Source organism: Schistocerca serialis, chromosome 8 (genome assembly GCF_023864345.2).
Source record: "Schistocerca serialis cubense isolate TAMUIC-IGC-003099 chromosome 8, iqSchSeri2.2, whole genome shotgun sequence".
NCBI lineage: Eukaryota > Metazoa > Arthropoda > Insecta > Orthoptera > Acrididae > Schistocerca > Schistocerca serialis.
Window position 1 is genome coordinate 472,165,983 of NC_064645.1, and position 12,044 is coordinate 472,178,026.

Here is a 12,044-nt window from a genome sequence, read left to right on the forward strand (position 1 = left end):
TCATGAATCCATGGACCCTGCATGTCAGCATGGGACTGTTCAAGCTGGTGGAGGCTCTGAAATTGTGTGGGGCGTGTGCAGTTGGAGTGATATGGGACCCCCGATACGTCTAGATACGACTCTGACAGGTAACGCGTACGTAAACATCCTGTCTGATCACCTGCATCCATTCATGTCCTCTGTGCATTCCGACGGACTTGGGCAACTTCAGCAGGACTATGTGACACCCCAAACGTCCAGAATTGCTACTAAGTGTCTCCTGGCACACTCTTTTGAGTTTAAATACTTCCGATGGCCACCAAACTCCCCAGACACGAACATTATTGAGCATATCTGACATACCTTGCAAAGTGTTGTTCAGAAGAGATCTCCACTCCCTCGTACTCTTAAGGGTTTATGGACTGCGCTGCCGGATACATGGTATCAGTTCCCTCGAGTACTAGATTAGACATTAGTCGAGTCCATACCACGTCGTTTTATGGTATTTCTGCGTGCTCACGGAGCCCCTACACGATATTAGGCCGGTGTACCAGTCTCTTCGGCGCTTCATTATAATTATGGACACGTACTGCTGTGGAGGTGGGCGCCACAGTTGCTCGTCCTTCGCCGCCATGCATTTTTCTGGTGTGGGCGTGCCCTGTCCACCCCCTTCCCCCAAAGACTGTCTGGCCCGACAGCCACACTTTTTTGTCACCATAATTATTTGGTGGCATTTGAAGACGAAGCTTAAGACTTCGAAACCGGTCGTGCAATGGATAAGTAATTACTGGCAACGGAAGCGGATTTTTTAGTCTATTAATATGTTCCTCAGTTACGCATGTTCGCTTGATCAGATATTCTATACTTAATTAAACTATCAATTAGACGAAGAAACACCTGCAAATGGAAGAACCCGGGCGCATTCACAGTTCAGGGGCTGAAGATCAGCAGGTGAGTGTAGCATCCTAAGTGACAAGGAAACTAGTAGGCAGTAAAATCCCCATTGTAGCAAACTTTGCAAATTGATCAGTGCGCTTGCGGTCATCAGCACTGACAGATTTCGACTTGACATTTCTGGGTGGCAGCTCCAGTAATGGCTGAATGGTTGTTGTTGTGGTGTTCAGTCCTGAGACTGGTGTGGTGCAGCTCTCCATGCTACTATATCCTGTGCAAGCTTCTTCATCTCCCAGTACCTACTGCAACCTACATCCTTCTGAATCTGCTTAGTGTATCCATCTGTTGGTCTTCCTCTATAATTTTTACCCTCCACTCTGCCCTCCAATACTAAATTGGTGATCCCTTGATGCCTCTGAACATGTCCTATCTACCGATCCCTTCTTCTAGTCAAGTTGTGCCACAAACTCCTCTTCTCCCCAATCCTATTCAGTACCTCCTCATTAGTTATGTGATCTACCCATATAATCTTCAGCATTCTTCTGTAGCACCACATATCGAGAGCTTCTATTCTCTTCTTGTCCACACTATTTATCGTCCATGTTTCACTTCCATACATGGCTACACTCCATACAAATACTTTCAGAAACGACTTCCTGACACTTAAATCTGTACCCGATGTTAACAAATTTCTCTTCTTCAGACAGGCTTTCTTTGCCATTGCCAGTCTACATTTTATATCTTCTCCACTTCGACCATTATCAGTTATTTTGCTTCCCAAATAGGAAAACTCATTTACAACTTTAAGTATCTCATTTCCAAATCTAACTCCTTCAGCATCAGCTGATTTAATTTGGCTACATTCTATTATCCTCATTTTGCCTTTGTTGATGTTCATCTTATATCCTCCTTTCAAGACACTGTCCATTCCGTTCAACTGCTCTTCCAAGTCCTTTGCTGTCTCTGACAGAATTACAATGTCATCGGCGAACTTCAAAGTTTTTATTTCTTCTCCATGGATTTTAATACCTACTCCGATTTTTTCTTTTGTTTCTTCTACTGCTTGCTCAATATACAGATTGAACAACATCGGGGAGAGGCTACAACCCTGTCTTACTCCCTTCCCAACCACTGCTTCCCTTTCATGCCCCTCGACTCTTATAACTGCCATCTGGTTTCTGTACAAATTGTACATAGCCTTTCGCTCCCTGTATTTTACACCTGCCACCTTCAAAATTTGGCATGAAAGACATTTTAGCACATTTGGGTTACGTGGCTGGAACTTTCCGTACGTTTGATTTCATTGCGTCCCACTGTGTGCGTGTGTGCAGAGGCGGTGCCGGCGCGGTTGGTCGTCGCCATCCAGTGCTTCCTCGGCACGTGGTGCACCTACATGCTGCGGGTCAACCTGAGCCTGGTGCTGCTCGCCATGGTGCACCCCTCCAGGACAGAGGAGCCCGTGGAGCCCCGCGACATCTTCCTGCTGCCGGCCTCCGCGGACAACCTGACCACAGCCTACTCGGAGGCCCCCCTGCCAGGCGTAAGTAGGCGAGTGAGGTGAAGAAAGTGCTTCACCCAAGCTGCAGTGTAATCTCGACAAGCGAGGTGGTAGTTTATTGGTAAAAACAGGCACCGAGGAGTTTATTCTTGCATTCTTCGTGAATGTGGTTGTTGCGTTTAGCATTTAGTAGTCGTCCTTTCAGCGACTACCGTGCCAACCGTGTAACCTCCCCTATCCTAATCGGCCTACTGGATTGCGATATAACTGTGATCGCATGTACGTAATGAGATTTTACAATGAGTAAGGCTATGATGAAATAAGATACTAAAAGGTATCAGATAGATTATATAATGGAAAGACAGAGATTTAGGAACCAGGTTATAAATTGTAAGACATTTCCAGGGGCAGATGTGGACTCTGACCACAATCTATTGGTTATGAACTGTAGATTAAAACTGAAGAAACTGCAAAAAGGTGGGAATTTAAGATGGGACCTGGATAAACTTACTAAACCATAGGTTGCAGAGAGTTTCAGGGAGAGCATAAGGGAACAATTAACAGGAATGGGGGAAAGAAATACAGTAGAAGACGAATGGGTAGCTCTGAGGGATGAAGTAGTGAAGGCAGCAGAGGATCAAATAGGTAAAAAGACGAGGGCTAGTAGAAGTCCTTGGGTAACAGAAGGAATATTGAATTTAATTGATGAAAGGAGAAAATATAAAAATGCAGTAAATGAAGCAGGCAAACAGGAATATAAACCTCTCAAAAATGAGATCGACAGGAAGTGCAAAATGGCTAAGCAGGCATGGCTAGAAGACAAATGTAAGGATGTAGAGGCTTACATCACTAGGGGTAAGATAGATACTGCCTACAGAAAAATTAAAGAGACCTTTGGAGAAAGGAGAACCACTTGCATGAATATCAAGAGCTTTGATGGAAACCCAGTTCTAAGCAAAGAAGGGAAAGCAGAAAGGTGGAAGGAGTATATAGAGGGTCTTTACAAGGGTGATGTACTTGAGGATAATATTATGGAAATGGAAGAGGATGTAGATGAAGATGAAATGGGAGATATGGAACTGCGTGAAGAGTTTGACAGAGCACTGAAAGACCTGAGTCGAAACAAGGCCCCGGGAGTAGACAACATTCCATTAGAACTACTGATGGCCTTGGGAGAGCCAGTCCTGGCAAAACTCTACCATCTGGTGAGCAAGATGTATGAGACAGGCGAAATACCCTCAGACGTCAAGAAGAATATAATAATTTCAATCCCAAAGAAAGCAGGTGTTGACAGATGTGAAAATTACCGAACTATCAGTTTAATAAGTCATGGCTACAAAATACTAACACGAATTCTTTACAGACGAATGGAAAAACTGGTAGAAGCCGACCTCGGGGAAGATCAGTTAGGATTCCATAGAATTGTTGTATCACGTGAGGCAATACTGACCCTACGACTTATCTTAGAAAATAGATTAAGGAAAGGCAAACCTACGTTTCTCGCATTTGTAGATTTAGAGAAAGCTTTTGACAATGTTGACTGGAATACTCTCTTTCAAATTCTGAAGATGGTAGTGGTAAAATACAGGGAGCAAAGGCCATTTAAAATTTGTACAGAAACCAGAAAGCAGTTATAAGAGTTGAGGGGCATGAAAGGGAAGCAGTGGCTGGGAAGGGAGTGAGACAGGGTTGCAGCCTATCCCCGATGTTACTCAATCTGTATATTGAGCAAACAGTAAAGGAAACAAAAGAAAAATTTGAAATAGGAATTAAAATCCATGGAGAAGAAATAAAAACTTTGAGGTTCACCGATGACATTGTAATTCTGTCAGAGACAGCAAAGGACTTGGAAGAGCAGTTGAACGGAATGGACAGTGTCTTGAAAGGAGGATATAAGATGAACATCAACACAAGCAAAACGAGGATAATGGAATGTAGTCGAATTAAGTCGGGTGATGCTGAGGGAATTAGATTAGGAAATGAGACACTTAAAGTAGTTAAGGAGTTTTGCTATTTGGGGAGCAAAATAATTGATGATGGTCGAAGTAGAGAGGATATAAAATGTAGACTGGCAATGGCAAGGAAAGCGTTTCTGAAGAAGAGAAATTTGTTAACATCGAGTACAGATTTAAGCGTCAGGAAGTTGTTTCTGAACGTATTTGTATGGAGTGTAGCTATGTATGGAAGTGAAAAATGGACGATAACTAGTTTGGACAAGAAGAGAATAGAAGCTTTCGAAATGTGGTGCTACTTAAGGATGCTCTAGATTAGATGGGTAGATCACATAACTAATTAGGAGGTATTGAATAGAACTGGGGAGAAGAGGAGTTTGTGGCACAACTTGGCTAGAAGAAGGGGTCTGTTGGTAGGACATGTTCTGAGGCATCAAGGGATCACCAATTTAGTACTGGAGGGCAGCGTGGAGGGTAAAAATCGTAGAGGGAGACCAACAGATGAATACACTAAGCAGATTCAGAAGGATGTAGGTTGCAGTAGGTACTGGGAGATGAAGAAGCTTGCACAGGATAGAGTAGCATGGGGAGCTGCATTAAAGCAGTCTCAGGACTGAAGACCAGAACAGCAACATTGATACATTTAAATAAAGTTCCCTTAGCTATGATCCAACAATTTATAATATGAGATTTTCACTCTGCAGCGGAGTGTGCTGCGGCAGATTAAAACTGTGTGCCGGATCGAGACTCGAACTCGGAGTCTTTTGCCTTTTGCGGGCAAGTGCTCTCCACCTGAGTTGCACAAGCACGACTCACGACCTATCCTCACAGTTTCAATTTTGCCAGTACCTCGTCTCCTACCTTCCAAACTTCAAATGATTCAAATGGCTTTGAGCAGTATGGGACTTGAAATCTGAGGTCATCAGGCCCCTAGAACTTAGAACTACTTAAAGCTAACTAACCTAAGACATCACACACATCCATGCCCGAGGCAGGAGTCGAACTTGCGACCGTAGCGGTCGCCCGGTTCCAGACTGTAGCGCTTAGAACCGCTCGGCCACATCGGGATGCTTCCAAACTTCACAATTTACAATATTTTCATTAAAATTTCAATCAGTTATATAACGTCAGAAATAAATACACTATTACATCGATTATTTATTCAATATAGTTTCTGTGATACAGCTTACAGCTCCAGAATCAAGTCAACAACGGATATTAAACGAGGAAAGCTTTTGGTTCGCGCAGAAGGTATTTTGTCTGCATTTTCTGTGTCTGGTAAGCAGTAGACCATCATGTCATACCTTTGAGATACATCCATCTATTCTTAGATTATCTCTTCAGCCTTTTTCTGTTGCCGTTAGCCGCGCGGTAGCGTTCTCGCTTCCCGCGCCCGGGTTCCCGGGTTCGATTCCCTGCGGGGTCAGGGATTTTCTCTGCCTCGTGATGACTGGGTGTTGTGTGATGTCCTTAGGTTAGTTAGGTTTAAGTAGTTCTAAGTTCTAGGGGACTGATGACCATAGATGTTAAGTCCCATAGTGCTTAGAGCCATTTTTTTTTGTTGCCTTTACTTATAGATCTTTCATCGTTAGTGGCCAGTTCCGGCCGATTTTTAAGTTTTCATCGAAGCAGGAAAACTTGTATGCATCCCAGTGAATGTGGCTATCCTTATTTTTGAAGATGGGTGTGTCCACAGCATACTCATCATGAAAATTCAAAAGAAATGGCAACAAGTGATCTCCGAGGACTTTGAAATGTGCAGGTATTTCATCGTGTGAAGTTACTGAGATCCCGTCCCACCTTGAAGAACGCACCGTCCCTCGATATGGCTCTCCACATGACAATTAATAATAAACTCGCACTGCAGTCGTCCTCTCTGTTCCGACCTTATGTGGGCTCCACAAGCAAGACAAAACTCCCAGGTGGACAAAAACAAAACAAACAAAAAACACCACTTTATTTTAACAAACATAAATGTACTGAACCACATAAAATGCACGGATGGCGCTAATTGGCTCATAATAGAACAGAAAGATCTTCCTGATTGGACCCGAATTCTAAATAATTATATCTTGAATTTGTGACAAAATGTCAAATCTGCAACTACTATCTGGTGCGATTCACATTCACTGTTAACTGTGGATAGTATAATTCTATATCTAGTGGGCAACCAGAGGATGGTTGCCTGCACTCACGATCACTAAAGCCAATAAACCGGCAGATACTAAGTCCTGGTGCCAGAGTCCATGGGCGACAATGTTGCTGACGGCTGGGTGCTCGTTGTGGTCTCGAAGGCGTGATTCCAGGCTGGTGCAGTGGCTGGACTGGTTTGCCAGGGCCGTGCAGCTGCCTAAATACTACTCGGGTGTATGGATATGGCATGGCCTACTTGCTGGCACGTGACACAGTGGAGCATAGTAGTGCTGTGTCCGACATGCCTCCTAGTGATGATACAGCCGCCGCCTGTAGGAAAACTGAGCAACACTTGTCGTTGTGGCAGCTACTGGAGACACTCATGAAAACAACATGGTGCTGTTGTGACCCAGAAATGTTTGTGTGTGATTCCCAAACGTACTTTCCCTGCAGGTCTGCACTTCTCCTACCTGCTAGACTTGCATGCTATGTTAATGGACTGGGTGTGATAAAACAGTGCGCCTCCCCTACCCCGTCCACCCTAGAAGAAAAGATGGTGAACCATCTCGACATCCTGAAGTCCAGGTAAGTCGACGGCAGGCATAGGGGGCGATGTCCCCAAATCCTTGCTGCCAATACCAGTTGGGATGGGGGTGTCCATTTCGGCAGCAACACTGTCGTTGATATTGGTGTCAGGCTGGCTATCAGCTTCCTACTGTGGAAGACGTTGCTACTGCAGGCATGGATGGTCGAACTCGGAAACTGGGGGTGAGCTATTTGCAACAGACAGGTTTATGGAATGGCTGGCAGAAGACCCTGGGCCATGCAGAGGTGCAGCATATTATTCTGTTGTTGGACCATATCTGGTCTTCCAGCTGAACGTCGACCATGGCTCTGTTCAGGAGCTGGATGATCCACGCCAGGGCCTATCGGTACTTGCACTGCATAAAGTCTGTCACCCACACCCCATTGTGAAGTCGACAGTGACAACAATGTGTGTGTGTGTGTGTGTGTGTGTGTGTGTGTGTGTGTGTGTGTGTGTGTGTGAAATCTTATGGGACTTAACTGCTAAGGTCGTCAGTCCCTAAGGTTACACACTACTTAACCTAAATTATCCTAAGGACAAACACACACACACCCATGCCCGAGGGAGGACTCGAACCTCTACCGGGACCAGCCGCACAGTCCATGACTGCAGCGCCTGAGACCGCTCGGTTAATCCCGCGCGGTGACAGTGACAATGATGCAGCCGCTAGAGAGAGTTGTCATGGGCCACTGGTTTCATTATAGAGAGCTTGGTGCACTATGTGTGGTCAGTAATCTTTCTGCTGAACTCGCTTCATCTCGTGGAACTGAACGATTTGATGCCAGGAACAGAGTGAGTGCATTATCGATGTTGCACTCTTGCTGCAGCTTTGCTATTTGAGACTTGAAAATTATTATCAAGTATCCCACCACCCCATTGGAAGCTGGGTGAAATGGGGCTGTTTCCTCGTGATGAATACTCTTGGACTCACCAAAGTGTTGGAATTTTGTATATGTAAACTATGGTCCACTGTCAGCAACTATCGTTTCCAGAAGGCCATCAATGGCAAAATTTATAGCCAATGCTTGAATAGGTTTGGCCATTGTAGATGACTGCACGCAAGAAATATAAGGGAATTTACTACAAGTATCCACTAATACAAGTCAGTGTGCCCAATGGATGGGTTCACAAAGTCTACATAAAGTCTGCATCACAGGTGAATTTCATGAGGGCGTGGTAAATATTTTCGCGCTGGGGCTGCTTGATTTCGCTGGCAGCAGTTGGCAAGTGTACTGTCTTTGTATTTATCTATACCTCTCCAAAAAACACATTTGCAGACCTATACATTTTGTCAATACCTTGATCGAGCAGGTACAAAACGTGGTGCTGAAAATTTTTTAGAATGATTAGTATGGTCATGCTTTTGTCTTGGATTAGCAGGATCCCTTTCAATATTCAAAGTTTGTGCCAGTAGTACCATTATGCAGTCCCATCTCGGTTTTGAAGGAGTTTCCTATCTGTCAGCCACCTGTGTTGAACATACAGCATCACATCTTGTAGGGTAGTGTCCTCTGGCAGCAGCTTGGCTATTGACTTGGCGTGGATCAGAAACTGTGTGACAATTTCGCTGTGCTGGCACCAGGGTTTTGGATGCGAAAGAAGTAGGGCGCTCTACTCCATGTACCTTGCGGGAAACACCTGCCCTGAGCCCATAATTCGACGTTTCTGCTTCCACAATAAGCAATTTGTTTGGGTCATACGTTATCAGACACGTTGGTAGGAGAGGAGCACACTTAAGGTCTTGGGAAGTCTTTTAACAAGTGTCGAACCAGTTCCACCAAATACCCTTGTTCTGCAAATCGTGAAGAGATTCCATGATATAGCTGCAGCATAAGGGATGAACATGCAACAATAATTAAGTGGCCTGAGGACTGATTTTAATGGTTTAGCATCCTGTGGCCCTGGTAACTTTCGGATAGCTTTCATATGCTGTGGTGTAGGGTAGATCCATGAAATACTAAAGATGTAACCAAAGTATTCCAATTGTTGGACAAAAATGGCAAACTTGCCATTGTTCCATTTTACATTGTGTGTCTCCAAGACTCAGAAGAGGGCTACAAAATTTGTGGAGAGATCCATGGCATTTTTACCCTGATGATAATATCATCCAAGTAAATTGAGGTGCAGGAACCTCCTGTATCAGTCATTCCATGAGCTATAGAAAAATAGTGAACTGGATACGCTGAATAGCTGGCGATTTTACTGAAACAGCCCAAAAGACATGTTTATCAATAGGATGCGTCTAGAATCCTGATCGACGAGTAGGCGGAGGTAAGTGTCCCAGAGGTCGATCTTCATGAAGACTGTACTACCTGACAAACTATACATCATCTCCTCTACCTCTAGAACAGGATATTTGTCAATTATTGTCTGGCATTCACATGGCCGTAAAGTCTCCATAAATCCGTAAGGTAGGTCTTGTTTTTTCTTCCACCAAAACAATTGGGGCTATCCACAAACTGTTAGCAACTGGTGTAAGGATCTCGTCATCCCATAACCACTGGATACCACCCTCAGCTTGTCCAACAAAGCAAAAGGTACATTCCGTGCTTTACAGAATTTGAGGACTATCGAAGGCCTCAATGTAATGTGGGCCTCTTAATTAATAATACAAGTTGCCTGCCCAGTGAATATGGAACCATATTTCGACAGTAGTTCTTGCAGGTGCGTACTGGGTAAGGAGGGCTGAATCTGATGAGTATAATTGTGCATTTCCAAACCTGATTTGTTCAAAAATGGCTTCAAATGGCTCTGAGCACTATGGGACTCAACTGCTGAGGTCATTAGTCCCCTAGAACTTAGAACTAGTTAAGCCCAACTAACCTAAGGACATCACAAACATCCATGCCCGAGGCAGGATTCGAACCTGCGACCGTAGCGGTCTTGCGGTTCCAGACTGCAGCGCCTTTAACCGCACGGCCACTTCGGCCGGCTAATTTGTTCAAAAGATCCAATCTCGAAATGTTAGTAGCTCCTTTGATGCAACTACCAAGAGGTGAGCCGTAAAAGGTGATTCGTGATACTGTACTTAAGAGCTATATTGTCCAATAACAGCAAAGCCATTGTGGTGTCAAGGCACCCTATAAATGAGATGGCGGCTGCTTGTCTCTGGCGAATGGAGCAGGATGACCGCAGAATGTTTCAGCGAGTCCATTACTTGTTCTCAGAAGGCAAGCACAGATGTGCAGTTACAATCTGATTGATGCACAATACGTCAACCCTCCTTGTGTTGGTCAAACATTGTCGAGCAGAATCTTAATGATGAGTATGCCTGCTTTCACGTTCCCATGGAATCCAGTATCAGGCCACTGTCACATCAGAATGTCCCACATACCCCCATATTACACAATTCGACCAGCTGGCCAAATAAAGACCCACATTAAGGCCTGATTGTAAATTTGCCATCTCACATGACTGCATGGCATCTCTGTATCCGTCATAGTGACCGCTCAACAGCTGACACTGTTCAGTGTCTTATATACCGTACAAAGTGTGATAAAAACATTAAACATGGACAGCAATTTCCAGTCTGCTAGACACTGTACCTATCACAGAGGACAGAAACTACCCAGTGATGGTCTGTATGTGCGCAAAGTTACATAGACATTCGAGAATGTGATCTGAGTACTTCATCTTTTTTTTGTCAGGTAGTGGTATTTTTATATCTATGAGGCAAATTGAAAGCATGACATGTAGCAGTGTTTCACCCACACTGTGTTGCAGTATGGGCCACGGTACAGCTGGTCGCAGACGGCACAGGGCCACGTGCTGTCAGCCTACTTCTACGGCTCGGTGGTGGCGCACATCCCTGGTGGGATGTTGGCCGAGCTGCTGGGCCCACGGCTCGTGGTGGGCGTCACGTCGCTGGCTGGTGCTGTCCTCACCATCCTCTGCCCGCTCGCGGCTGATGCTGGGGTCGGCTGGCTCTTTGCCGCCCGCCTGTTCATTGGCGTCTGTGGAGTGAGTATCTGTCTCTACCTCTGCTTTATCTTAACCCTGCCCATCGCTGTAGCCGAGTGGTCAGCACGGCAGAATGCCATTTGAGGCTCCCGGGCTCGATTCACATCTAGGTCATAGACTTTCTCCACTCAGTGACTGGCTGTTGTGTTGTACTCATCACAATTTCATCTTCATCGACATGCAAGTCGCCACAGTAGGAAGTGGCATCAACTGAAAAAACTTGCACCAGGAAACTGGTCAACCCAACGTGAGACCCTAGCTGCATGCACATTTCTTTTAGTCTCAACCCTTCCTTTTCTAATTTGGATGTTTTGTACCTAGTACATGTCGAGTTTTTAGTGTCCACAATTTGCGACCCACCAACTACATTGGTGTGCAAATACTAAGGATGAATGTCACTGCTGCCAAGTACCAAAAGTCGATGTAACTTGCACCATGCATAGAAAGAACTGCTACAGTGTAGTACAGAAGGTAACTGAAAGAAATACACAACGAAACGAGCAGAAATGACCTTTTATTCAAAGACAATAATTACACTGAAGTCACCATGATTCATGTTGGTCCCCTGGACATTACGACTGATGGGACATGCTTCTTCATATCATGTGTGATCACCGCAAATGGCACTGCATCCTTTACAACGTGCTCCCATGCTGACCACAAGAACTGGTAGAGAGTTCTTGTGGTAGCGCGTTCCACTCCTCTACCAGCGTGGTTACTAGCTGCTGGATGGTCATTGATACATGTGGACATCCTGCAGTGCATCTCCTCAAAGCACCCCACACTTGCTTCGGAGGAATGTAGTCAGGAGAATGGGCAGCCTAGTTCATTCACCAAATATCCTCTCGCTCCATGAGCTCCTCCAACTGTCTGTTGAATCTGGTCACGCATTGTCATTCACAAAAATGAAGTCAGGATCAAATGCACCCCTGAAATTATGCACATGGGGAAGGAGTACAATGTCACAATAACATTGACCAGCCAGTGTACCATATTCAAAGATTTGGAGGTCGGTACACCCAAGCAACATGATGCTTACCTG

At 44.9% G+C, this 12,044-nt stretch overlaps 1 protein-coding gene across 1 annotated transcript in view; it reads left to right on the forward strand.

The window, feature by feature from the left end:
* The window catches only part of LOC126416223 (putative inorganic phosphate cotransporter), a 261,101-nt gene that overhangs the window by 137,103 nt on the left and 111,954 nt on the right, over positions 1 to 12,044 (forward strand). Inside the window, exons 3-4 of the mRNA XM_050083826.1 lie at positions 2,205 to 2,413; positions 10,766 to 11,002. Of these exons, the coding sequence (XP_049939783.1) occupies positions 2,205 to 2,413; positions 10,766 to 11,002 (446 nt within the window). The remainder of the gene's footprint in view (positions 1 to 2,204; positions 2,414 to 10,765; positions 11,003 to 12,044) is intronic.